The following is a 25,937-nucleotide window of genomic DNA, read 5'->3' on the forward strand; positions in this document are numbered from 1 at the left end:
GGATGGCAATAACTCCCCAACCTGGTCCTTAGATCTCTATAGCCACACATACCCTTACCCTCCGAAAAAGGGTGCCGTAAAAGCCCCAGCTTGTCATGAGCGTCCCATACAATTTTTAATTGCCTTCTGTGGCGTTCCCTCCCATTAAATATCGGGGTACCTCAACATAAAGCACGACCGCTCTGCGCAGGAGTGAGTTTTACTGCTCTGGAGCGAGACAAACTCAGAAGACAGATTCATCCTTTCCCCTGTAGGTCTGAGCCTGTTTTATTTTCTATCCATCAACCCGCAGAGCATCCCTCTGTTTCATGGGATAATGGATTTGGAGCTGCAGCCGGCAACCGCTAAAAGCATCCGTTCCTCTCCCAGAACCCCGACCCCGAGATTTCCAAACCCAGCCCCAAACCCTGCCGACCCCATCGATATTTCTTGAATAAACCATCCAAGCGCTGCAATTTTCCGAGATTTCCAAACCAGCTCCAAACCCTGCCGACCCCATCGATATTTCTTGAATAAACCCTCCAAGCGCTGCAATTTTCCAGCCACCCGTTTGGTCACCGGCGTCGCCTCCCATGCCCGTATCTGCCAGGAGGGATGATGGGGGGTGAACCCAAATTTTGCGGGGTGCTGGCCGCGGTTTTCCCTAGGGAAGGAGGATGGGTGCTGGCCAGGCTGTGCAGGGCTGGGCTGCGCAGGAGCCAGCTCCTCCCTCTTGCTATTTATTCCTCTCCGTGGCTCTGCGGCCGAGGCTGAATCACACGGAACCGAGCAAGCAACGGGCTCCCAGCCGGTGAGTGTCAGGGAAAATGGGACGCGGGGGCTTCGGGTGGGATAAACCCAGAGGCGAGGGGGCTTTTAACACCGAGCAGCATCACAGGGGATGGGGGGCTGCCTCCTCTCCCCACCAACGCCGCCTAAAAATAGACATTTCCAGCTCCGATGGCGAACGTCCTCCTTAAGAGACGGAGCTCTGCTTCTCGACGCTAGTTGTTTATTCAGGGCTGATTCAAAGCTGATGCTGGTGGGGAATTTCTTCCCCCTGGTCCCCCCCCCCCCCAGAGCTACCTGGAGGGTTTTGTTCTTTCCTGCGGCTCCCAGCTGCGTGGGACTGTGCTCCCCCACTATTTGGGGGGGTTAAAAAAAAAAAGGGGGGGGGGGGAGGATTTCTAAAAACTAGGCGTGGCATTTTCAGAAAGCAAACTGCCAGCCTCCATCCCCCTTCCCCATAGCCCCAGCCCTGATTTTTCACCCCCCCACGAGCCAGGACCTTCCCAGCATCGCCAGGAGGGTCTGGACACCCCTGTTCCCGAGCATCTTCCCACCCTCCTCGCCGCATCGCTCCTCCACCTTCCCCTTCCCCACCTCCCTTCATTTTTTCTCTCCCTGCCGGGCACCTTAACAAGGTTATTTCCGCGGTTACTTTGGCACCAGGGTGTTGGTTTTCGTCTCCAAACCCGAAGCCGCTTTCTTGCCAGCCCTGCGCACGTAATTGCTGCTTGCGATCACTCCTCACATCCTCCATTTTCCTCTGCCCCGAAGGAGCGCCGGTTTTCCTCCGGTTCTCCAACGCAAGCCCAGATATAAATTGCTCCGATATAAATCGCCTGAATTAACTTCTCATTGCCTACGTTCACCCGCAGAGAGGGAAAACTGGGGAGGAAGGTTAAAAAGAGTCAGGAAAAAATAGCTGCGAAGCCATTCGGTAATACAATTTAATAATAATATTATGGCCACACTGTAAATATTATTTCCAAGCAGAGGGAACCCAGCTCCGAGCCCGAGGAAGCAGCTCCCCGGTCCCCATCGCGTGCAGGGGGTTTGTGCCAGCGACCGCATTTATTCGGGGCGACGCTCAGCTGGCCGAGGAGCTCGGTAATTAGCAGCGCAAACGCAAACGAGCCTCTGCCCTGTTTATCAGAGCTCGTCTCTGCGAAGGCAATTAGAGGAACAAGTCAGTGCTGCCAGGCTGGAATATCCTCCGGGGCTTTGCTGTAACCTGTTTTCGTTCAGGGGTTGATTTTTTTTTCCCCCCTTGCAACTCGCTGCGGGGAGTCACATCTTTTAAAAAAAAAAAAAAAAAAAAAATTAAAAATTGCCAATTTGCTGCTTTCTTCCCCTATTTCCTGGGGTTTTTTTAAGCGCACAGGGAGCGTTCGCCCATCCAAGTTTTTGTCATGTCTTTTGGCTATTTTTAACCCCCCTGATCTCATCGTCGCTCCCAGCGGGTGGGTGCTGCGGGGCAAGGAAGCAGCAAACCCACTTGAAAGCAGACTGCTTGCACCCAATATTTTTTACAGGACGGTGCCGCGCAGGCAGCCCGAGCCTGGCTTTCCTCCCCATCACAGGGGACAGGCTCTTGCATCTTCCCTGCTCTTTTAATTGAGCCTCTCGCTAACAATCCCAACCAAAACGCTGACATTAAAGGACTTTAATTCAAACATTTCTGGACATAAGACCAGATTTTTGGCGGGGAGGGGAGAGGAGAGAAAGAGCATGATTATCTGAATCCAAAGAGAGATTAATTTGCTTTTTATGGACCATAAAACCATAGCTAATGTGCAACAGAAGAATTTCTGGCTTAAGCAGGGGTTTGTTCTGCCTGTTTGCGCTGTTAAGGGCAACATCTCACAAGAGATCGTCATCTCTTCTCTGCATTAAACTTATCTCTGGGTTGAGTGGTGACTGTTAAGGAAGCCAGTCCATTAGCTGCTGCAAAAAAACCCCGCTCAGAACCCAAACCTTAATTGTTTCTTGCTGTAACATGAACCAGCAACTGCATCCGAAGCATCCAAGGATGCTGCGAAATGCCCACCCACACTTTGCTGGGAATGCTTCCCTCTCCCTCCCCAGCATCCTGGCACGCACGGGGGTATTTTTGGGGCTAGCTCAGCCTCGGGCAGGACAGAAAAACCCCTTTGCTATTGCTGGACTCGCGTATTAAACAAGAGGGTAACAGCAATTCAACGCTCCTTGGCGTTGCGGGGAGGCTTCCGAAGGGATTTTGCGGCTTGGAAGGTGTTTTCCAAAGGCCTTTCCAAAGGATTTGCAGACCTGGTGTGTATTGTACGGGCTGGATTATACACAGGGAGAGAAACGGCTCATTAAAATGGGATTGCGTCCTCACCAGCCCACCAGCTAACATAAGAGACGCCTGGCGTGCCCCTGGGATGGCAGCAGAAAAACGCTGAGTAAGCAGATATTTGCAAACACATTAAACTAGAAAAATCATAGAATCACAGAATCATTGAGGTTGGAGAAGACCTCTAAGATCGAGTCCAACCGTCAACCCCACACCCCCATGCCCACTAAACCATGTCCCTAAGCGCCTCATCTACACGTCTTTTAAATACCTCCAGGGATGGGGACTCCACCACTTCCCTGGGCAGCCTGGTCCAATGCTGTTCTTCAGTTCAGGCCTGTTGCACATAAACAGGGACTCAGGCAAAACACGCTGAATTTTGTTCTTTGGGGAAAAAAAAACCCTCCGGGGCAAGGCTGGGCGCTGCCCTCCTTGCAGCCCAGGGTACCCAAAAGCTTTGAGATTGGGATGAATCTGTTCATAGCCATCAATCCTTGCACATCAGAAATCTCATTTATATCATCTGATTAGATAGAGCAGGTTTGATAAGTGGTTTTTTACCTCCCACCCAAGTGAAGCATTTTTCCCAAAGGCTTTTCTTCCACTACTTAACATTGCCCTGACTAGCAGAGGACCTGCTGGGGAGGTGGGATGGCTACATATATGTATATATAAAAATAAAGATAGAAAATTATATATAAAATATTTTATTATATATATATAAAAACATAAGGGGTTTTGGGGAGGATAAATATGCATTTAAGTCCAAAGCTGTTTATTCTGCAGCTGGATTAAAGGGGATGATATGTGTTTTATACGATGCGTAAGTAAGGGAGCCTAAAGCCAGTGATGCTCACGGCGGCGCGGAGGCGGGGGCTGCGGGGTCTCTGCCTCCTGCCCGTAACGCTGCCTGTCCTTGTGTCCCACAGCCATGGCCAGGCTCCTCGTCACCTACTGCCTGGTGGCCCTGCTTCTCGGCGCCTGGACCGACGTCGCCTTCTCCAAGAAGGGCAAAGGCAAACCCAGCGGAGGCGGCTGGGGCACGGGGAGCCACCGCCAGCCCAGCTACCCCCGCCAGCCCGGCTACCCCCAAAATCCTGGCTATCCCCATAACCCCGGCTACCCCCACAACCCCGGCTACCCCCACAACCCGGGGTACCCCCACAACCCGGGGTACCCCCACAACCCGGGGTGGGGACAGGGTTACAACCCTTCCAGCGGAGGAAGCTACCACAACCAAAAGCCATGGAAACCCCCCAAATCCAAGACCAACTTCAAGCACATGGCCGGGGCAGCGGCGGCCGGCGCCGTGGTGGGAGGTTTGGGGGGCTACGCCATGGGACGCGTCATGTCGGGGATGCACTATCGCTTCGACAGCCCCGATGAGTACCGGTGGTGGAACGAAAATTCGGCGCGGTACCCCAACCAGGTTTACTACCGGGATTACAGCAGCCCCGTCACGCAGGACGTCTTCGTCGCCGACTGCTTTAACATCACCGTGACCGAATACAACATCGGACCCGCCGCCAAGAAGAACGCGTCGGAGGCTGGTCCAGCGGTGAACCAAACAGAGACGGAGCTGGAGACCAAGGTGGTGACGAAGGTGATCCGGGAGATGTGCATCCAGCAGTACCGCGAGTACCGCCTGGCCTCCGGCATCCGGCTGCACCTTGCCGACGCATCCCTCGCCGCCCTCCTCCTCCTCACCCTTTTCGCCATGCACTGATGCGCCCCGGATCCCGCAGCTTTGAGGTGTCACCTGTGTCCCCGTGGGGACCCCCTGAACCCCCCTGTTCTTGCTTGCGGTCATCTTTGGTGAAGAGCCCTTGGGGCGCACGGGCACCGACGCTCCCCATCACCTCCCCGGCGGCTCCGGTTCAGGCAACCGGATGAAAATTTCCTTCTCCACCCCAAACGCGTCCCCGTCGTGGCAGGACAGTGATGGAGCTGGATGCCCCAAAAAAATGGCCTTCACCACCTCCTCCTCCTCCTCGGGGCTACCCCGAGAGGGACCGGGCAGAGAGGAGCTCACCCGGTCCTTGGCATCACTGCAAGAGCGTTTCCGAAAATCCTCTTTGCTAACAAGCAGGGTTTTCCCTAATCCCCTTAGACCCGCTGCCACCAAAACCCCTTTCCCCGGGGCACGCCGCAGCGTTGCACCCGAGCACCTATATACCCCATAGGGGTTTTGGGAGGGTCAGATATGGGTTTTTCGAGCAACGAGCTGCTGGATTGCAATTTTAACCCTTTAATCCTAAAAACCACTCTTCCTCGTGTACATACGGACCTGCCCGCTCCGCACCTTGCATGCTGCAAATACCTCCTGCAGCAATACACAAAAATAAAGTGATTTCTTTCCCTCGCCCCCCCCCCCGCAGCAAGGCTGAAGCCCCGGCCGGGTTTTGGTTCGCCCCCGCGCCACTCTGCTTTCGGTTGAGCCTCGCTGTCTTTCTTAGCCTGTCTAAAGGCAAAAAGTGCTGCTGAATGCCCCCCCAAAAAAACCCCAAAGCGGTAATGCTTGGTGTGGTACAGCCCCAGAAAAAGCTATTGTGGATGCGCTATAGGTGACAAGTCACGCTCACGCTTCGGCACCTTGACCTAAAGGACGTTAAAATACAGCAAAAAGGATGCTCGGGGGGGGTCAAGCACGTAGCAAGAGACTTAAATCAGCCAGATCGGATGGTTGTGGCAAACAGCATCAGGAAGACCAAGCCTGAGGGATGGGAGATGCTAAAAAACAAAAAAAACCAAACGCCTTTTGCAAGTAATTTGTGGAAGCAGTGGGTGAAATTCTCGCTTCTTGTGTTTGAGTCGACGCTGGGTTGTATATAACCTGTAGCATCTGTAAAGTTGCGCTTGTCGAACCTGTCACCCCGAGTTATATTTAATATCTCTCGTGGTTTGTTTTTTTTTTTTGCAAGGCACTGAATGACACTGTCCTACATGATTTTTCGCATCGGTGTAAGCTAAATGAAGATAGGTATATATATATATATATATATATATATATATTAAAAAAAAAAAGAGAGAAAAGAAATCTTTCAGGATATTCACCGGAAAAGCAGGGCTTTGAGGTAACCTGTACTTTGTGATACGCGAATGTTTTGTAAATCCGTAACGGTGCATGCACGAAATTTGCCGTTCCGATACTTTTCTAAGTGTTCGACGTCTGGTACAAATTAAAATGGATAAAGCCAAGACGCACGTCAGCCTCCTTCGTGCAAACAGCTCTCGCCCATCCCCGCAGCGCCGCAGACAGAAGCGGCATTTTTTGCCCCGGCTGTCCCTGCCTCCCCAGCCTGTGGGCGCCTTTGTTCCCTTTCAGCACTAAATTTGGCCTAAACCCCACAATTTCAGTTAACCTTTTCTCCTCCCCTGCTCCCACTAACGGTATCGCTACCATCCAACCAATATTTTCTAATGAAGCCAACGCGCTGGTTGGGCCCGTCTATACCTTGTATTTACTCCATCTATTTTCTGTCTAATAAAAGAGTTTTTACATCTGCTGTTTCAGTGGCGTTAAGCCCAAACAACTTCACGTGAAGCCCCAAGCCCACGGGGGGGGGGCCCAGAAATGTTGCCAGAAATCCAAATCTCCCCGGTACCTAAACCAGCATCACCGTTAGACGACTTAGACCACAGCAAGGGTTAAAAATTACGGTTAAAAAGGTGGAAGAGCTTGGACCCTTCAGCTGGACGGTGCTTTAATTTTAAGCTCAAGACCAAGCCTTGGACCAGTTTGGTTTGAGCCTACGCAGGATGCGATTTCTTGCGCTGCAAACCCCCTTGCCCACAAGGATGCTAAAGAATTTGGTCTTTAAGTGGTGCTCCAAAACCCAAATGTGACTCTTTTGCATTCTTTTGGCAGAAAAATAAAGGAAAAAAAAATACTTAGCACTAAATAGATGATTATTCCTGCATGCAAGCAGCTTGCTCCCAAAGAGGAGACCCTAAGAGGTCCATAAGAGGGATCCAGAGCTCCTGTAGGTGCTTGGAAAGGGCAAAATAAAAGCTTTTTTGCTTGAAATTGGCTACCGGGCATCACCACGTTATCTTTCAACGTTGGTAAGTGGAGCAGCAAACAGTGAGTGGGGCAAAAAAACCAGAGGGCAGGCAGGGTTTAGTATTGGAAGCTAGTTTCCAAAATGAGGAAAATAAAAATAATAAAAAAAAAATCAGGATCCCACCCTTCACATCTTCCCTGTGCAAAAGCAAGTTAAAAAAAATTGCGATGGGAAGGAGGATTTGGGGAAGAAAAAGCCCCCGTGAGGTTATTGGGTCTGTCCTAAGCGTCTCTACGGCCGGTGCTCATCCTCCGCCAACTCAGCATCCAACTGCTTAATGCAACCCAAAAGCTCTCCAGCGCCAAACTTCACCGAGGCGTTTTATTTAGGATGTTATTTCGCCCTAAATACTCACAACTGAATACCTCCGGCTTTTCCCCATGTCATTTAAAGCGGGGGCAAATAAATGCAAGACCCCCAAAGCCCCCAGCCCCGCTGCCCTGCGGGGAAAACGGCTTCACCGGTCCCCAAGCTACGGGGGGAACCCTGCTGATCCGGGCCACGGGGAGGTTTATGCAACCCTCTTATTAATTAAGATTTTTCAAAGTAAAACGAGAGCGATTTCAAACTTCAAATAAAAGAGGAGGAGGTAGCAATGAAGATATCGTCCTTCAGTGATGAGTTCGGGGGACCCATCTCCTAACAGACCTTGCACTGGCGAGCTGCAGCCCAGCGGTAGGAGGAAAAAAAACCCCAACGAAGAAGGAAAAAACACCCCCCAACAAAGAAGGGAAAAAAGCCCCCAAAAAGAAGGAGAAAAAAACCCCCAAACTAAAAAGAAGGAAAAAAAAAACCTCAAAAAAAAGGGAAAAAAAAACAACAAAAAGAAGGGGAAAAAAAAAACCAAAAAGGGGGAAAAAAAAACCAAAAAGAAGGGGGAAAAAACCAAAAAGAAGGGGAAAAAAACAAAAAGAAGGGGGACAAAAACAAAAAAGAAGGGGAAAAAAAACCCAGAAAGAAGGGGAACCCCCCCCCCCTCACGAAGAAGGACCGCCCCCCCCCCCCCCGAGAAAGAACCCCTCCCCAACAAAGAAGGAAAAAACCCCAAAAGAAGGAAACCCCCATATTTTCCGAGGTGAGCGCCGGGACAGTGCCAGGAAGGGGCTGGCAGCGCCTGCACGGCAAACTCTGCTGAGGATGGTTTGGCCCCAGCCGGCAGCAATAGCAAATGCTAATTTTTAGCCCCCAAACACCCCAACACCCCAACACCCCCCCCCCCATCTTCCCTGCGCTTCACCCCAGCACGGGGAAGCTGCTCCAACCCCCCCCCCCCGCAGGGGGAAACACCGATGTCGGCAACGCTCAGACGAGCTCAGAGAACACCGTTTCCACCCCCCCGCACGCCCAGCACCCAAGTTTTTTTAACCAGCATGGGGTCCTGGGTGGGTGGTTGGGTTTTAGGGTGATTATTGGAGCCGTTTGCTCCCTGCTGCCGGGTGGGGGGGAATATCGGAGCTTTCCTGGCTCCAGGAGCCCTTGAGCAGGGCATGGGGGACACGGCCCCAGCCCTCACGTCCTTTAGGGACGGTTGGATCCCATAACCCCGGAGCCCTCTTGGCCCCTAGGAGCGGTCTGTTTAACTAGATAAATTAATTGCTCTTGTATTAATTAGCTGAAGACTCCAAATCCTGCAGCGCGGGCGGGAGCCTTGCTGCCAAGCGAGGCCAGGAAGCGTTTCTGATTTACCAGGCTGATAATAAATACGCCCCAAAATACACCTGCAATAATTTGGGGGGGTTGGGTTTTTTTGATACCCTCCTCCAAATCGCCTGTCCCACGGCGCTTTGCATCCCTCACCTCCGCAAATAAGCATCCCTCGTGCAGGCAGAGCAGCCGAAGAGATTTTTCTTGCCTGAAAAAAAGGGCAAAAAAGGATTTTTGGTGCACGGCCGGACAGGCTGCAGAGAGCTGGAGGAGAAATAGTCTTATTTGGAGGCTTGAAATGCAAAGCAAGTGCCCACACCTCATCCGGGGGCGATTTCATCCCTGCATCTGATCCGGTGTGGGGAATTAGAGGAGCCGTATTGCCGAGCGAACAGCACCATCTCCCGTCTGAGCCCAGCCCCGGCTCCCAGGATCAGCCCTGGGGATGGTTTTGCAAGACTGGGTCTCCCAAAGAACCCTCCAAATTTAGGCTGAGCTTTGCAGCCGGCCACGCTGGAGGCCGGCGCTCGCTTGGTTGCTGTTTCAGAGCAAAATGCAGGAAAACGCTTTGACTTCGCCTGCAACCGCTCGCCTAGAAAAACACGTCTCCGAGGGATCTCGGCATCTGGGGATGCTCAAGAGCAGCCCCGCTCCCCCATCTGAACACGCAACCCCAAAACTCCCCGGCACAAGTTGATTAACGAGGACGTTAATCGCTTTTAAAGCCTTTTCCTGCTGCGCAGCCCTTTGCAAGGGCTGGAAACTAAATGGCAGGGGTGGGGGGGGACGACGGGAGACGGGACGGACGGGAGCGTGTCCCCGTGTATCGCACGCTGGCAGGAGGGAAAAAGCGAGCAAAAATTTGGGAATGCAATGTAGGAAGCGCGGGATCATCCCTGCGGCGTTTCTGAGCTCGGGCTGTAAATCGGGGCCGTGAGCGGAAGATGCTCCTGACGGGGTCCGGACATCGAAGCAGGTCTGGATGTAAAAAATACATGCTGGAAAAATGCAAATTTGAGCTGCGGCTGGAGTTTCTGCCGGGTTTATTGTTTATAAGCACATTAATTGTGTGCCTAATTGTAATTAATACAAGCACATTAAAAAAACCCAGAAGAACCCCTCGGTGCATTAGAGAAATAGTTGGATTTGTTCAAACTAAAAGGCGTGCCCTAAGCCAGGGGCGAGACCGCGGCGATTTTCACAGCTGTAAGAGCATCGGCCTCGGGGGCGTCCCGTGCCCACCTGCTCCGACGTGCTATTAAATCCCTCAGTAGCCAAATGACTTCTGTAAAATTTAAGAAAATGTTGTAAAAGAGCCCAGAAAATCAACGTACGCTGGCCAGGGCTCCTTCCACCCCTCGATAGAGGCGAGACCCGACCCGACCGCTCTCCTGGGGAGATGATAAGGATATTCATACCCCCCAAAAACCCACTGATTCTAAGGGGAGCGGACCCGCTCACAGACATCTGGGCTCAAAAATACTTCGCTGAGGGACTTACTCGCTGGAGGCCAGTGATTGCAGCTGCCCACAGGTTTCTTGGGGATCCCCAATATTTCGCTTGGCGCCTCTTTGTTTTCTTCGCTGACGGCAACGGTTGAGCTGCTGCAGCTAAACCGGGTTTTAGGGAAGGTTTAACCACCCAAGACAGGGACTAGAGAAGAAAATGCAGGTGCTGGAGGGGAAAGCATCCCTCACCGCTCCTCTTAAGCTCTTCCCGGGGGGGGATTTGCATCCTCTCTGCCAAACACGAAGCACCTGAGGGAGGGTCAGTCCCACAGCGGGGTGTGGTTTGGGCTGGGGATGCTAAAGATTGGGACGTGTTTGATCATATCAAAGCCAGAGAGATGGGACGGGGACGGGGACGGGGGGGGGGTTGTCCCCGAGCACCACGCTCGCCCCCCCCCCGCAGCATCCCTCGAAGATGGGGCTCTTGCTCGGGTTGCGACTGGTGCTAAACACGCTGGATTTGGTTAAAAAAAGAGAGGATGTCTCAAGGCCAAACTTTATTGCAAGGCAGAGGGGTCCGTTTTCAAGCCCCGCACCCCCCCCCACCCCCACCCCCCCGAGTCCCAGCGCTCTTTTGGGGGGAAAGGAACGTTTTTTGGGAAAGCCGTGGAATGGGAAACCAGAGCCAAGCGCTGGCGGGGCTGATCCAGCATCTCTCCGGGTGCAAATATCCGCACGTCCTTTCAGGGCTGGATTTGCTCACGTACGTGCTCTTGCAGATGGGGGTTTGCAGGATCTGGCCGGCTCCCGGGTGGCCCCACGAGCACGGGGATGGCTGCCCAGCTCCGGCTGCTGGCGCAGGGTCCCGTCGTGCCGGCGGGGGGGAAACCGAGGCAGCGGCGGAGCATCTCTTCCACCTCCCCAAGCCACATCCAATCTCCCAGGAAAGTCGTTCACTAAGAAATCTCGGCCGGCCGGGGGTCACCCGGGGTCCCCTCCCTGTGCTCAGTGCTGCAGCCCATGGCTGATGAAGCAGACAGCGGGTGCCAGCAGCAGAGCGGGGCCGATGCCACCGCGCCGGTCCCCGGGGGCTCGGCTGGGGGGTCCCCGCTTGGCACCCACGTCCGGCCAACTCGGGGCGTGAAAGCCACCCGCCGGCGGGGGCTGTCGGGCTGCTGGGACGCCGTGACCCAGGCGGGACGGTCGCGGGCGCCCCAAAAGCCCCATGCCGTACCCCGCGGCAGCGCCGGCCGCGATGGCCCCCGCCACCTTAGAGCCACGGCCGGGGGCCCCACCGCTGCGGGAGACGGCCCGAAAGCCCCCGCGCAGCCCCCCGCCGCCGCCGCCGCCGCCGCCACCACCTCCTCGCCCGCCGGTTCTCCCGCCGGCACCGCGGCGGCCGCCGGCAACATCGCTGAAGAGGGCGAGCAGCAGCATCGCCACCCAGCACCAGGCGTCACGGGGCCTCATCCTGCCTGACCTGCGAAAGGGGCACAAGGAGGGACGGTGAACGCAGGGATCCCGGCTCCGTGCACTGCGTGGTTTGCCTTAGGCTCGGGCCAACCTACATTTAATATAGTAAATAATTTAATGTATTTAATACATTTAATGTATTATTGTCCATATTTACCATACTCTATATATTTAATAAATGCGGAGGGTGGGCACCGCCGGCGTGGTGCAATGCAAACGCTCCCGACTTCCCAAGCAAAGTTGCACCTTCATTTTTTCCACCCCGCTGCAAAGCACCGGAGCATCACGATGCGATTCCCCCCCGCCCCGTCCCCCACCCTGCAACCCCTGAGCAAACAGGCTCATTGTACCGAAGCTGCTGAGCCATCGCGGCCCCGAAATCGTCCCGAAAATAGCAGGAGCCGTGTTGACAAAAGCCTTTTGAAAAAGCAGAGCCCCCCTGGCCGCCCGCCCCAGCCGCAGCATCCCTGCGTCAGCGTTTCCCTCCCGCGGCCCCCGCTAGAAGGTGCCAGGCCTGACCCCCCCCCCCCGCTTCGAAACCCAGCGCTTCGGAAAAAAAAAAAAATAGGGCTTGATTAATTGAATTTGCCTCGTTTCGCTGCCCTGCTCCTCCAACTAATGCGGTTTATTTTAAGGAAAGCCCAGAGAAGTGCACGTCCCCCTTCCAGCTGTTTGCAGCTGCATTGCCACCGCTGGAAACGCCGCAAACCCGGGTGGCAAACCCTGTAAAAATTAAGACATGGGGATTTTTTCCTTCCTATTTTCCCCCCCTTTATTTCACCTGCAGTATCCAAGCTTATGGATCACAGCCCAGGGAAAACCCCGGTGTGGAAGCGGCCGGGCAGGGTGCGGTGCCTCCCCGGGCTGCTCTCCCCATCCCAACCTCCAGCTCAGGTGCGTGCCAAAACCCAACACTTTTCACCTTGCTACCTGCCCGATTCCTTCTCTTTTTATCCCTCAACTCCGTGCCGAGGATGCCGCCCTTACCCGTGCACCCGGGGCCGCACCGGCGATGGTTCTTCCCGTCTGCGCCCGCCGGGCTCGACTCACATCGGACTTTTCCCGGCGGATAAAGCTTCGATAAGCGGAGCCAACGTCACTCGTATCCCCCTCCTGCGCGGGGAGGGATAAATGGGCTTCAATGGGCTGGACAACGTGGGGCCGGCGGCTTCGGCGAGAAAGCAAAGCGTGGCTGGGGATAACCTCGGGGATGCAGAGAGCTCAGCCTCGAGGAGGAGAAAAAACCTGAAGAGATCAGGTTTAAAAACTCAGTGTGTTTAAAACAAGGCTAAGCAACGCAGAGGTTTTCTTCTAGAGGCGAGTTTTACCTTCTGGAAGGGAAATATCCAGAGGATGGAGCCCACCGACCACGGTGCATGGGGATAAATAGTCTCTAAGGGCTGGATAAACCCTACAACGGCCCCAAAAATCCTCCAGCGATTCGGTTGTGAGTCTCCAAAACTGCAGGGCAGGAGCGTTTCTCCTTGGGCAACTTCTCCGCCAGGATCCAGGCAGGTTTTGCTCTTCTCCCTCGTCGCTCCCAGCCCACGCAGAGCACATTTCAGTAGGATTTCTATCCGCAAAGTGCTTTATTTCGAACAAACCAGGCTCTAACGCGGGGGTTTTCATTCTGTATTAAGTTGCTACATATTTTGTTTCCTTGTTAACCAACGAAGCAATGCCACAGTCATCCTTCAAATACATAAAAAGCGTTTCTCGCTGTACAATACTTTCCCTAACACGTGTTAAAGGTGGAAAAGGTACCATCAAAATAAAAAAAAAAATTACAAAGACACATTGCAAAAACTCAAGGGAGGGAGAAAGTCAGAGTTTTAGTTCACATCGAGGTATAAAATTGATATTGCTGGTTTAGCCCGGGAGGAAAGAGGTTTTTCCAGGTGTGATGGTGATAACGGAGCCAGTCCCGGTCCCGGTTTCACCGGGACGATGTGCTGGCACCGCTGCAAAATCAATTTGCAAAATAAAACCCTCTTTATTTTTGCCTCCCCCTCCTCCTGCCATCCCCCCCGCTTTCCATACAGCATCCCTCGAGAGATGCTCAGCGCCATAAACTATTCCCGTGAGAGCTATTTGGCATGTTGCGGCTACCGGAGAGGTTTGACATCGTAGGTTTTTTTTTTTTTCTTAAAATCCCTAAAATTAGTGCAAATTAGAAATGGGGGAAGGAGGGAGTTACGCGACCAGACGCAGGTTAAAGGAATACGCCGGAAAAAAGCGATTTACTCTTTCGCTGTAAATCCAACCGTCAGTCCCCAGGTTTGCTTTCGGCAGCAAAAGTGTTAAGAACCCTCTAACTCTCAGCGGAGCCTTATCGATTTACAAAACCTTCCCGTCACCTGCGAATTATTGCAATAGAAATGTGCTTTTTTTTTTTTTTTTAAAAAAAAAAAAGAGGAATTATTTGTGCTCTCTTGCCACCGAGCGGTGGGTCCTCCGCCGGGAGCCGTGCGCGGGCACCGCTGCAGCGAGCATCTTCAAACTGAGCCCAAATTCTGGCTGTCGAACGCTTGCAGCCCTCGCTCGGCCCTGTCCTCGGCGGCTTCGCCCTGCTCACGGATTTCCTCTCCCCCCCCCTCCCCGCCCTCCCCCGTTATTTCCAGGGATTTGAGGTTTTGGCCGAAGTTGCTACCGGCCAGAGCCTCGCTGGGAAAAAACCCATTTGCAGAGGAGGAAACCCCCCCGAGGATGCTGCGCAGATAAAGGCACGGGAGGATGGGTTGGCTCAGAGCCGGAGCGATCCGGGCGGACACCGGGAGCGTTCCGGGAACGACAGGGGTTTGGGATTCGGTACGGTACATCCTGCAGGCAAACGGCTCTTCGTGCAATGCAACCCGGAGCTGGGGCGCCAGCGAAGCGTTTCACATCGCCGTCGGACCTTCGGAAATCTCCTCCAGCCTTTGCTCGATCATCAGCCGGAGGATGGAGTATCTGCAGAGGCGAAGGACAAGGAAAAGAGGGTTTTTGCAGCATCAAGCTGGGCTTTTAACCCAAATTGCCAAGAAAACCCGGGAATAATGCAAAACTCAGTGGCTCATGCTTGCATTAGGGATGCAAGGCTGTGCAAACGCGTTTTCGGCACTGAAATAACCCCCCGACAATGTCCTTAACTCTCAGCATCTCCCCTCAATGCCACTGAGCCTGGCGTACTTGCGCATTAGCTTCTTCACTTCACGATCCTCCTCTTCCTCCAGCTTCTGGATGAAGCTCCTGAGGACGGGCATCTCGAATTTGATGTACTGAGCAACCTGGGTGGGAGAGAAATGCCAAGCCGGGCGATGAAGAGGGTGATGCAGCGACCCTGCAAGGCTGAAGGCGACCTCGCAGCATCCTCTCCCCAGATTTAACCGGGAAAATCAAGGACACCCCCCCCCGACTTTTGCAACAAACCCTAAAAGAAACCACGTTTCCTCTGCACGGCATGAACATCAGCTTGTGCAAAACATTATTGGGGAAAAAATCCACCTAAGGTTTATTTTATTTTCCCCACTGGCTGCAAGACTTGGCGCCTTCATATGGAGAGCCCTGCACATCCCCAACGTGTCACTGAGTGCTGTTTAAGCCCAAATATACCCCAAAAGTGCCTCATCTGTGCTCTGATTTAAGAGCAGAGCAGCGCCGGGGTAGGAGGGAGCCGGCAGATGGCATGAACGAGCCGTTTTCCACCCGCAGCGCTTTCCCCGGCTGGAAAAAATACCAATTACGCCAAAGGACGTGCAGCAATTGCTCTCCGGCGATCAGATTTGGGACGGCAAAATCGGGCTGGGGGCGTTTGCTCTCGGTTGCAGTTTAAAGATGCTCTTTAAGCACAGAACAAGGTTTTTCCCATAAGATGGGGAGTTTTCACGGGGAGACGTGGGAGCAAAGTAAAGCAATTCCTGCCTCCCCAAGCATGGAGACGTCCCCCCCGGTTTTCCGGCCCCGGCTCCATCCCGAGCCCATTCAAAAACGACGAGCATCCCGTGCCAGCAAACTCACGTCGTAGGTGACTTCTTCCACCTGGTCCTTCTCCATGAGGAAGACCTTGGAGACCTGCTCGCAGGGGCCCTGCAGGATGCGGGCGATCAGGGGGTAATCGCTGGCTCGCAGCTTCTGCTTCTCTGCAACGCCAAAAGCACCGGCGTTCGGCCCGGCGGACGACGGGGCTTTGCCGCGGCCGACCCGCCGGCTGCGCCGGGGGGGGGGGGGGGTTTTTTTTGCAGACTCACCTCCGCTGGTGTGGACGATGTACAGCGCAAACTCCTCCGCCGAGTTTTCAATCTGAACGGAGACATAAATGAATATTAAAGGTCCACGTTTCTGCCCTCGACTTTCCCAGCAGTTAAAAAAAAATCCCATTATTTCGCTCCGCTGTTGCATTTTATATCCGTGGGATATAAATTCCCCACGCAGAGCAACCCAGGAGCGCGGGGAGGGGGGGAAATATCTAACGTACCTTGAATTTATTGAGCAGCAGTTTGAGGACCTGGGGGGTCGTCATCGTGCTGTTTATCCGGACGTTGGTGACGGAGCCGTACGCCGGCGTGAACACGGACGTCTACGGGGTGCAAAGTCCATTTAAACCCTCCCCTGGATTTCCCCACCGGTCTCCCATCGGGAGAGGTTTTGGGGAGCCAGCGAGGTTCGGGGCTCACCTTATGGTTGTAGAAGTGCCCGTTGATGGAGAAGCGGTGACGGCGGATGCGCCGCTGCTCGCTGGGGGTGCGGGCGCTGCCCCGGCGCCGTACGCCCACGTCGCTCCGCGTCCGCATCAGCTGCGGCGTCTCCTCTGGCTGCGATTTGGCAGCTGGAAAAGACCCGGCGGGAGGACGGGGCTGAGGACCAGAGGCAAGCGGGAACCCCCCGGGGTCCTACCCCAGCATCTCCCTGCTGCGGAATAGCTCCTGGGAGTCCCCCCATGGATGCAAAAGTCCCCATCCCAGAAATACAGCCCTACAAACTTCCCAGGACAGATTCAACCCACCAGTTTAAACCACGGCAGCTACTGGTTTATTCTCTCCCAGCTCCTGAAGGAGGCTGTTAATTCAGAATTAACTGCGTAAATCCAGGCTGCTACCTGGATAAAGCCTCTTCTCCCGGGGACTCGAGCATCTTTACTCGCTTTTTCATAATTTAACTTTTTTTTTTTTCCCCCTCCTTTCCTTTAATGAGAACAGGCAAATGAGGCCAGCGCTTCAGATCTCTGCGTGAAAACTGGCCTGGGTCCAGATTATTATAAACCAGCTCTTCATCCATTTTTAATGAACCTCTCGGGCTCGAGCTTGGATGTTTTAATTCAAAGCATGTCTGCAGCAAGAAAAAATCTCTGGTGCGCACCGCTCCAGCTGCACGCCATGGGCCGTGGTGACTAAGCACTCGTGAGGAGCCGTGCACGCACGTTACGCACTGATTTTTACAGGCTTTTGGAGAAAAATATAATAAAGGACTTCTTTCTTATGCGCTGGCAGAGGATTAACATCATATGGCTGGCTGAAATAGCTGCTGGGTTATTTCTATGGTGTGATGCGTTGCGGATATCGCCCGGGCAAGCTTTAATTAAGCGGGGGGGGGGGGGGGAAGTGTCATGTGTGGGGAGATCAAAAAGAATAAGGAGAAAAGCTGGAGGATCAAGGATGAGGCGAAGGGTTTCATGGATCGATGAGTTTTGCGAGTGCTCAGCTCCTCCCCGAGCCGGGAAGTGGATGAGCATCCCGAAGCCGAAGGGATTAGCTGGTTCTTCTCTGCTTCAAGGGTGTATTTCCATAAAAACACCACCCCCCCCGCCAAAGACAAAAAAGCCAGGAACATCTGCAAAATGCCCCGGTTGAACGAGAAAAATGCATAAAGCAGGTTTTTCCAGTGGGAATTGCCGGTGGGACAGCTTGTGTCCCGTTCATCGCTGCCTCGTGCTAAAAACAAGGGGTTAACGAAGAGCCGGGGCGGACGAGCTCTTCCTCTTCTCCCTCCCTACAGAGGAAAAACCAGGGAGGGGAAAAGAACTTTGCAGAAATGTTGACTTCCCCATGGTAACGGCACTTCCCAACGGCGCCTATTCTTCTTCCCTAAAAGCGGAGCCGCTGGGAAGGGGAAGCGCCGACATCCTTTTCCCTACGATCCCACGAGGCTCTTTGCTCCATCCCCCTATTTCTCTCCAAGCTCCTCTTCACCACATCCCACCGTGGCCCCTTCCCGGAGCAAAAGCCCTTAGGAAGGGTTTCAGGCCACCGGGGCTAAGATTTTCTTGCTGCAATTAAACAAATTAAATATAGGCGCTTTGGAAATGGCTTAAAGTAACCTGGAGCAAGATGGAAACATCGATTTCTAGAGAAAAAAATGCCTGGCTTGTATTTTTCTCCAAACAAACTGGAGCATAAGGCAGCTGCTCCCAACCGCCCACCCAAATCCAACCGGATCCGAGCCCGGCTCACCTGCGCCGCTCCCGGGAGCCTCCGCGTTTGGCGTGGCCTCCGCATCCGTAACCTGGATGTCCGGCAAGGTGCTGGGCTTCAGCATGGGCCTGGCAATAAAAAAGAAATCAATAAATGACGGGTGCCCTGTTAGCAGGCAGCTGCCGAGGGAACGATAACCAGGATAATTTCCCCTCCGAGCCCCCACGCTGCTATTTCCAGGAGGGGAAGCAGCCCGTTCTCCCTGCGGATTTGGCAGATAACCATCCTCGTAGGGTCGCAGCACAGGCTAGTTGCAACACAAATCCTGAATCCCATCCCGTCCCGCTCCCAAAAGACCCTTTGGAGGGTCTTACCCCAGCTGCCCTCTTCCTTTGGATGTGAGGAAAAATTTCTTTACTGAAAGAGCGGTTAAACATTGGAAGAGGCTGCCCAGGGCAGTGGTTGAGTCCCCATCCCTGGAGGTATTTAAAAGACGCGTAGATGAGGCGCTCAGGGACATGGTTTAGTGGGTCGAGGTGTTGGGTTGACGGTTGGACTCGATGATCTTAGAGGTCTTTTCCAACCTCAATGATTCTATGATTCTACGATTCTCCGGAAGGGATGCTGAAGCCCGAAACAGCCTTTTTGCAAGCTCCAGCACACAACTTGCACAAGCAAAGCTGAACCTGCCCCTTTTTTTCTCTTTCAGATGTCTAAAAAAACATGCAAAAACCAGGCAGACCCCACCACGGCCGGGACAACCCGCGGACTTGCTGCTCCTGGGCACCTGAGGATCCAGCTGCAGCCCAGGGTCCCGCGGGCATTTGCAGAGCACGGCTGGGATCCGGCTGTCCCGGGGCAAATCACTTGGGCCCGGAGCAATATCCAGCATTAAACTTGGATTAAAGTTAAAACCCAGGCTGGTTTGGGAAGGAGATTCTTGCAGGCAAAGGGGTCTCTGCGAAAGGGGGAGTCTGCAAAAGCGGGGGGTTGCAAAAGGGGGGCTCCTTGCAAAAGAGGGGGCTCTTTGCAAAAGAAGGGGTTTGTCAAAGGGGGGGGGGTCCTTGCAAAAAGGGAGGGGTTTGTCAAAGGGGGGGGGTCCTTGCAAAAAGGGAGGGGGTTTGTAAAAGGGGGGGGGGCCTTTGCAAAGTGAAAACCAAGCTACTTTATTTCAGACTTGGCTTCTTCAGGGTGTTGCACGTTGGAAAAAAAAAAAAGGGACCCAGACAAGGTAGCTGGGGTTGCAACCCAGCAAAACGCTGCCTTGGGCCGGCGGGGGGGCGGGGGGGGAAACTTCTTTTCCCTCCACTCACCCGTGGGCTCCCAGGTTGCAGCCGGAGTGCCAGGAGGAGGAGGAGGGCGGAGGGCGGATGCGCTGGTTGTCGTCCTGCATCTGCAGGCGGATGGGTCGCCGCAAGCCCCAGGAGATGTTCAGCAGCCCCTCCACGATGAGCTCACCTTCCTCCTGCGCGAGGGACGGGCAGCTCAATATCCGAAGTACAAATAGCGATCGATATTACTAAGAGGCATTTCTTTGGACCTCACGAGTCTGAATCAAACCCCATTTCCCTGTTTTTTTCTCCGCTGCCAGAGATAAGTTGGGTGCCTGCCCCGGGGGTTTCGTACCTCCCGATGCCGCAGCTGCAAATTTTGCCCTTCGTAGTAGATGTTGTACGTCTTCAAGTGTAAGAGCAGCTCATTTCTAGAAAAAAATGGGAAAGGTGCTGAGAAGAGATGCGGAGGAGTGAGGGGAGGACGTTGCAGGCACCACTCAGTACCTGGCGTGGTACCCCCTGAGCCGGCCGGGGGGAAATTCTGGGGAACTGGGAGAAAGCAGGAACCGCTTCCCGGGGCCAGGCTGGGCAATGAACCTGCTGTGCTACTGGGAGACCCAAAACAGCTTCATTTGGGGCAAATTTGGGTCTTTTGCTGCCTCTAGACCTCCCTTGTTGAGGATATGTCCTGCAGGTTCAACCAGGGGTTGCCCTTTGCAGCCACGAGTAGGGGCGACAAGCTCCCCTGCAACCGTGCCCTCCATAAGCCGTGCAAAAGGACCTAAGAAAATCCATCGGACCCTGGTGGAGTCGGTCACAAGACTGAAAACCAAGGAAATTTTCGGAGCACCCAAGCCCTTGGGTCATGTTGGAGTCACAAGTTATCACAGGCGAATTTATCACGTCAGCTCATCGCTCCGGCCCCTGACCTCGAGCTCAAATTAAAAGTCTGAGCCCTGCTCCAGTTGCAAATGAAAAATTAAAATAAAAATAAAAATAAATCAATCCAGGCTGTCTAAGCACAGCTATGAATCACGGGGAAGCGATGCCTCTGGCTTTAATTCATAAAGCTGTCATTAATTCAGCTGGCTGATTGAGTTTAAGGATGCTCGGCACCATCAGGCTAATATAAAGAAGCACGAATCACGGGGATTTGGCGTTATGAGAAAGAAAAAAGGGGAGGAAAAACTATCACGCATATGCTTTATCTCCTCCAAAATCTTCCTTGAAACTTAAGAATCCTTTTACTTCTTTACCGAAGCATAAGAGAGCAATTACTAATCGGGACCTTTTTCAGCAAAACCTGTATTTCATGAAGGTTTATAGAGCATTTGGCCACACTCCTAAGAAAAAAATTTCAAAATCCCATCAACAACCCTTTTTTTTTTAAAGGCAGGTGCTGTTTTTTGCCCCAGAACGGCTTTTTCTTTCCAAATCCAACCGCATCGAGTTAAATCCCAGGGTCGCTCCCCTCCTCCCAGCTTAGAAGGCAAAAACCCCCGGGGGAATATTGCAAGTAACTCCCCAGCTACCAGCACCGACTGTATTTCTGCGTTACAGCCCCGCCGAGCATCTTACTTGGAGATGTATTTGTCTTTTCCGCAGGGGACCAGGTACTTGCGGCCGCCGTAATCCATCCTCCTGCTCTTCTTTCATGGGAGCTGAACTGCAAAGAGGGAGAGAAAAGCATCGGCGTGAACCGCCCCGTTATCGCATCCCTGATACGCGCCCCTGGATAGCGGGGGAAAAAATAAACTGGCTCGGATTTGGAAGAGCTCTTGGAAAAGGTTTCAGCGGATGCAGCCGCGGGTAAAGTTTGATGCGGCTCCTCCAGGAAAAACAATGGGGAGGGAGGGGAAATCAGATAAGGGGAGAAGCGTTGTAAACCCACTGAAAATTTAATACCAGCAGAGATACGCTTACGCTAACATTTGCATTTCGAGCATCCACGAACTGCCCCGGAGATGCCAGACCTGGAGGTGGAAGGGTTATAAGCAGGATTTGTTCTTTTTCTCCATTTATTTTATTAGGGTTTTGCTACAAAGCTTCGGACACGCCGGTCTGGATCCGGCTTGATGCTTCCTCGTGCCGTCCCGAAACCAGGCAGTAGGCACGAGGGCTGACTTTCGCAAGCAGCGAGAGACGCTGGGCTGGTTCCTTTATCTTTTTTTTACAATGCCGGTTAAATTTTTGTGCGTTCCCTCCAGTGCCAAAACGTCTCCATCGCTCTCGTGCAAACACTCGGAAACTTCCCCCAAAATCCCGCCTTTGGAGTGGCCTCGGCTTAAAGCACGAGAGCGATTTTTTGGATGCTACGAAGAGGAATTAAAATGAGTTTTAGGGTGAAGCCCTCCGGGTCGCTCGCGGGCTCGGAGCACTTTGGAAATCAGGCACTGGAGAGACCTTGAAGTGCAACGTCGGGGTGGTTTTGCGCGATGAGAAAGGACTTCTCGGGACGCGCTTTTCCTTGGGTGTTTGTGCAAACCCTCCTACAGATGGGCTCTCATTTTTCCAGGGTCTCTCCCCTCCCTTCCCTTGTCCAGAAAGAGAAACCAAGGCGAGAAGAGAGCATTTGATCCACAAACCACTGTTTTCTTCCACCTCCCGCATCGCCATGTGCTTCCTCCCAATCCCCTGGGAAACAAACCCATTTTCCTGTCAAAAAAAAAAATAGACCCACAATGAAATCCAGGCGGATAAATGACTCAACCAAGGCCGTGCGGTAAAACCTGTGTCGGAGGACGGACCTGCCCCTAAAACCTCAGCAAAGCGGCAATCCCCTCTTCTTACCCCGGATATATTCTAGCAAATAAATTATATGCAACAGCAAAAATATTCTGCGTCATGCTTCAAACCAGAGAAGAGGTTGCAAAAGCGAAGTCTGCCTTTAAGCAGGCAGAAACAGGCAGGGGAAGGGCGGGAAGCCGGCCCGGCCTCCGGGGCTCCAGCTCTGCCTGGAGAAAGCAGAAGAGAAACCCGCCACCCAAAAATCGCATGTTGCAACGGAAAAGCTGACAAAGCTTCGGGTTTCCTGACGAGCCGAGGAGCCGTGCGAGCACCCCGGCGAAGCCCGGCGTCAACCCTCCTCTCGCGGCCAGCAGCTGCCTCTCCCGCATCCATCCATCCTCCCACAGAGGATAAACCCAATAATAATCCTGTTTAGCCCTCAAAAACGATATCGGAAGGGGATTTTGCAGCCGGCTTTGTGGCTTCGGGATAAACGTCGGCGCGGCGGCCGCACGGCACCTGCCCCAGCGGGGACTCGAATTTGGGGGTTACCCAGCCCGCGGGCAGCTGCCAGATACGGGGACGGTAGAAATAAGCATCTGGCTTGTGGGTGTCCCCCGAAAGCGGATGAAAAAGCTCCGGAGAAGTCACCACTAAAGCATGGCTGCGCGGAGGGAGGGTGAAATGACAGGGCTGCTTGGCCCATGCAAAAACGTTGACAAAAATATCAAGGTGGCTGAAACACACCCCCCCCCCCCCCCCGCCTCCAGCAGCGCAGCCCGGGGTGGAGCCTTTGGCATCGCAGGGAGTTTCGCTCCGCGGCGTCACAGCCATACGAAGGGGTGAAGCCAAAGCCCCGATTCCCTCGAAGGGGACATTGGCATGAACTCCAGCCGAAAAAAACACTCATTTAGGGACAGAAGGGGAGCCCTGAAATGCAGGTTCATCCCTCTGTACCGAGGAGCCTGGTTTCCTGTTTACCGTCCCGGCGCTGCCACCTTCGTCTCCGTCATCACATCCCCTTCCGAGCAAGCAAGGAAAGGGGCAAATTCTTCCTTTTTTGGGTCTCGAGAGCGCCAGGCTGCGGGTGGAAGGGAGCGGCAGCCGCCCAGAGATCCCCAAACGGAGACCTGCCGCCACCCCAGCGATTGGGTGGGGGTGGCTTTGGTGAAAGCCTGGGAAATTGTCTGCCATGGCTTTGGTGAAAGGCTGGAAATTGCCAAAATAAAAGGGCTGGCAACGTGCAAATTGCCCAGTTGGTTGCTCAACCTCGGCAGCTCAGCGTCGTCATGATTTCCCGGCACCCCCTGTGCCTCAGTTTCCCCATTCTGAGCTGACGTATTTCCTTCACGCCCGGCGCGGGCTGAGGGTTCGCTGCTGTCTTGCAAAGCGCTTTTAAAAAATCATCAGATCAAATCAATTCCCCCTGCACACGTGGCAGGAGGATTTCAGCCCTCTCTGCCTTCCAACACGAGCCATTGGCTGCTCCCGCAGCCACTTTCAGGTCTGACGGAGCCCAGACTTATTCCCCTCCCTAAAAATAACCTTCCTAAGACCCTTTCCCTGGATCCCTGCAGCCCATCCGCCCTGCGGTGCAGAGGGAGCCTGGCCACGCTCGCAGCCCTTCGCATGGGGCGGGGACGAGTGCACAGCTCAAATACAACAACAAAAACAGACAAAAAATAGAAAAAAACCCCAAAGATCATGTTTTCATCAGGGGAGGGGTGGTATTGCCTGCTCCTGCAAAGAAAGGAGTGTTTTTCAGGGGGGGGGTTTGCTTTCTCGGTCCCCTCTTGCGGCACGCGGATGCTTCGGCAGCATCTCCACTGCCATTTCGGCATCTCCCCGCTCGGGCGGGAGACGTGGTTTTGGAGCTGATGCTTCCCCCAGGCCGTGTGAGGGATTGTGGGAATATCCCGCTCCCCGGGGAGGCCGCGATGCTCCCTCCTGCACAAGCCCCGCCGCTTCCCTGCAGCCCAGGGTGGCTTTTAACCAGCCCAACGGTGCATCGATCCTGATGCAATCGGTAGCAAAGCATCATCTGGAGGCGATAATTCCTCCCTCGTAGGCACCGAGAGCCTCTAAAAGCTGCTTTGCTCAGCGGTGGGATATGACCGAGCACTCTCACCCCGTCCCGGCAGATGCTTTGCTTGACCGACGGTGCTTGGCAGACGGCTCCCGCGAGCCGGTGCAGCGGTGGCTCTGGCCCAGGCGCTATTTTGGAGCCGGGATTTCTTCCGAGTGTCCGTCCGGCGTCCCTAAGCGCGAAGGTGCGGCAGTTCCATTGTTTTCCAGTGCCGCTATTGTTCACCAGCCCAACTGCTCAGCCTCGTCCTGCAAAGGGGAAAGGAGGGGAGCAGTGAGCGGTGGCAGAGCTGCCGGCGGGTGATGCCATTGGGGTGCCAGGTCGCTTGGGGACAAGTGAGGGGACCCATTGGCCACAATCAGCAGGTCAGACCCCCCCCTCCCCCCGCCCCGAGCAGAGCTGGTGGCCGTCAACGGCTTGTTGTGGGCTACGGGAAAGGAGCTGGTGGGTCCCCCCCCCCGGGTTCGATGGGGGCCGCAGTGAAGGTGTCATGACCAGGCTGGGGACCCGCGGGTGCTTGCGGCTCCCTTCCAGCTTACGAAAGCAGCCAGCCCCAAAAGCCAGGGTGATGCCGAGTGTGCTCCTTGGGGGCAGAGGTGACACCCCCCAGGCGTGGGGGACGGATTCTGCTCCCCCCCGCCCCCCCCCCCCCCCCCCCGCCGCCCCGGGGGTGGGCGCAGCCTTCGCCTTCTACTCACCGCGGATGGGGCTCCGGGGTAGCTCCGGCTCAGCCCCGGGGCGGGTCCCCCGCCGCGGCGGGGATGGGGACGGGGATGGAGGTGGAGACGGGGATGAGGATGAGGATGGGGATGCCCCGTCCCGCCCGCACTCACCCGGTCCCGCTCCGCGCCGCTCCGCAGCCGGCGCCCCGCGTAGCGCCGCCCCTCGGCGGGGCGGGGCGGGGCGGGGCGGGGCGGGGCGGGGCTGCGGGTACGCTGCGGGGTACGGGTTTTGAAATCCCGGGGGACACCCCTCTCCGGCACCCAGGGTCACCCCGGCACCGGGATCCCAAGGGATAACCCCTTACCGGGTGCCAGGACTGGGGATCCCCCAAAGGGTGCCCTACTTCGGGCACCCAGTTTGTAGCCCCCCGGGAGCGGGATCCCAAAGGATGCTCCACCTCAAAGCCCTGGTTCAGGCTCTGGGACTGGGTTCCCAAAGGACACCCTGTTTCTGGCACCCAGGTTGCACCCCAGGACCAGAATCCCAAAGGATGCCCCATCCCCAGTGCCAGGACCAGGATCCCAAAGGATGCCCCATCCCCAGTGCCAGGACCAGGATCCCAAAGGATGCCCCATCCCCAATGCCAGGACCAAGATCCCAAAGGATGCCCCATCCCATGCACCTGGGCTGGAAATGCTCTTACAATCGGCTCCAGCTCCGTGCAGGACTCCTGGAGGGAGCCTTGCAGGCTGCATCACACAGGCTAAAGTCGTTATTTCTGCCTTAAAACGCCCCAAACCCCGCGATATTCAGTGCCAGAGCCATGCGGGCATCGCACTTCGCTGTTCTGCCTTCGGGACGGTGCAACAGGGCCGTGTGCTGGCAGCAACCGGTTCCCAACCAGGGCCATGGGAGCCCATCCGGATCCAAAACCGCCCCCGGGAAGGGGATTGAAGAGGAAATAAATAAAAAAAAACCCCTATCTGCCTGGAAGCAGATGTTGCAGCTTGGGGTCACGGTTACCTCCGAAACGGCGCTCAGCCTCTAGCCTCCGCTCCCAGGCTGCGGGTCCCATCCTGCCCGTGCACCCCAC

At 54.6% G+C, this 25,937-nt stretch overlaps 2 protein-coding genes across 4 annotated transcripts; one reads left to right on the top strand and one right to left on the bottom strand.

Annotated features, from left to right (window-relative positions):
- Positions 1-737: 737 nt before the first annotated feature.
- Positions 738-6,580, top strand: PRNP (prion protein (Kanno blood group)). The gene is made up of 2 exons (XM_076358841.1): positions 738-790; positions 4,009-6,580. The coding sequence occupies exon 2, from the start codon at positions 4,011-4,013 to the stop codon at positions 4,803-4,805; it is 795 nt and encodes a 264-aa protein (XP_076214956.1). The 5' UTR covers positions 738-790; positions 4,009-4,010; the 3' UTR covers positions 4,806-6,580.
- A 7,733-nt stretch (positions 6,581-14,313) lies between these two features.
- On the bottom strand, positions 14,314-25,937 carry RASSF2 (Ras association domain family member 2). 3 transcript variants are annotated; one of them, XM_076358968.1, is made up of 12 exons: positions 25,868-25,937; positions 24,224-24,429; positions 20,947-21,034; positions 19,721-19,796; positions 19,408-19,559; positions 18,134-18,222; positions 16,361-16,512; positions 16,162-16,263; positions 15,935-15,986; positions 15,705-15,826; positions 14,877-14,974; positions 14,314-14,657 (listed from the first exon to the last, which is right to left on the bottom strand). In XM_076358968.1, exons 3-12 carry the CDS (start codon positions 21,003-21,005, stop codon positions 14,588-14,590), a joined length of 972 nt encoding a protein of 323 aa, XP_076215083.1. In that variant the 5' UTR covers positions 21,006-21,034; positions 24,224-24,429; positions 25,868-25,937; the 3' UTR covers positions 14,314-14,587. The 3 variants fall into 3 exon arrangements, with proteins under 3 accessions (XP_076215083.1, XP_076215082.1, XP_076215081.1); XM_076358967.1 differs by lacking the exon at positions 25,868-25,937 and adding an exon at positions 25,015-25,048; XM_076358966.1 differs by lacking the exon at positions 25,868-25,937 and adding an exon at positions 24,880-25,024.

Source organism: Aptenodytes patagonicus, chromosome 24, assembly GCF_965638725.1.
Source record: "Aptenodytes patagonicus chromosome 24, bAptPat1.pri.cur, whole genome shotgun sequence".
In the NCBI taxonomy this organism is placed as follows: domain Eukaryota; kingdom Metazoa; phylum Chordata; class Aves; order Sphenisciformes; family Spheniscidae; genus Aptenodytes; species Aptenodytes patagonicus.

What these genes read in the sequence shown, in the direction of transcription:
- RASSF2 (XM_076358968.1), bottom strand. Translation starts at nt 21,005, where the DNA reads ATGGATTACGGCGGCCGCAAGTACCTGGTCCCCTGCGGAAAAGACAAA. An exon ending in GGCACTTCTACAACCATAAG is followed by an intron (nt 16,264 to 16,360) that starts GTGAGCCCCGAA and finishes TGCACCCCGTAG; the next exon opens with ACGTCCGTGTTCACGCCGGC. An exon ending in CATCGTCCACACCAGCGGAG is followed by an intron (nt 15,827 to 15,934) that starts GTGAGTCTGCAA and finishes TTGGCGTTGCAG; the next exon opens with AGAAGCAGAAGCTGCGAGCC.
- PRNP (XM_076358841.1), top strand. Translation starts at nt 4,011, where the DNA reads ATGGCCAGGCTCCTCGTCACCTACTGCCTGGTGGCCCTGCTTCTCGGC.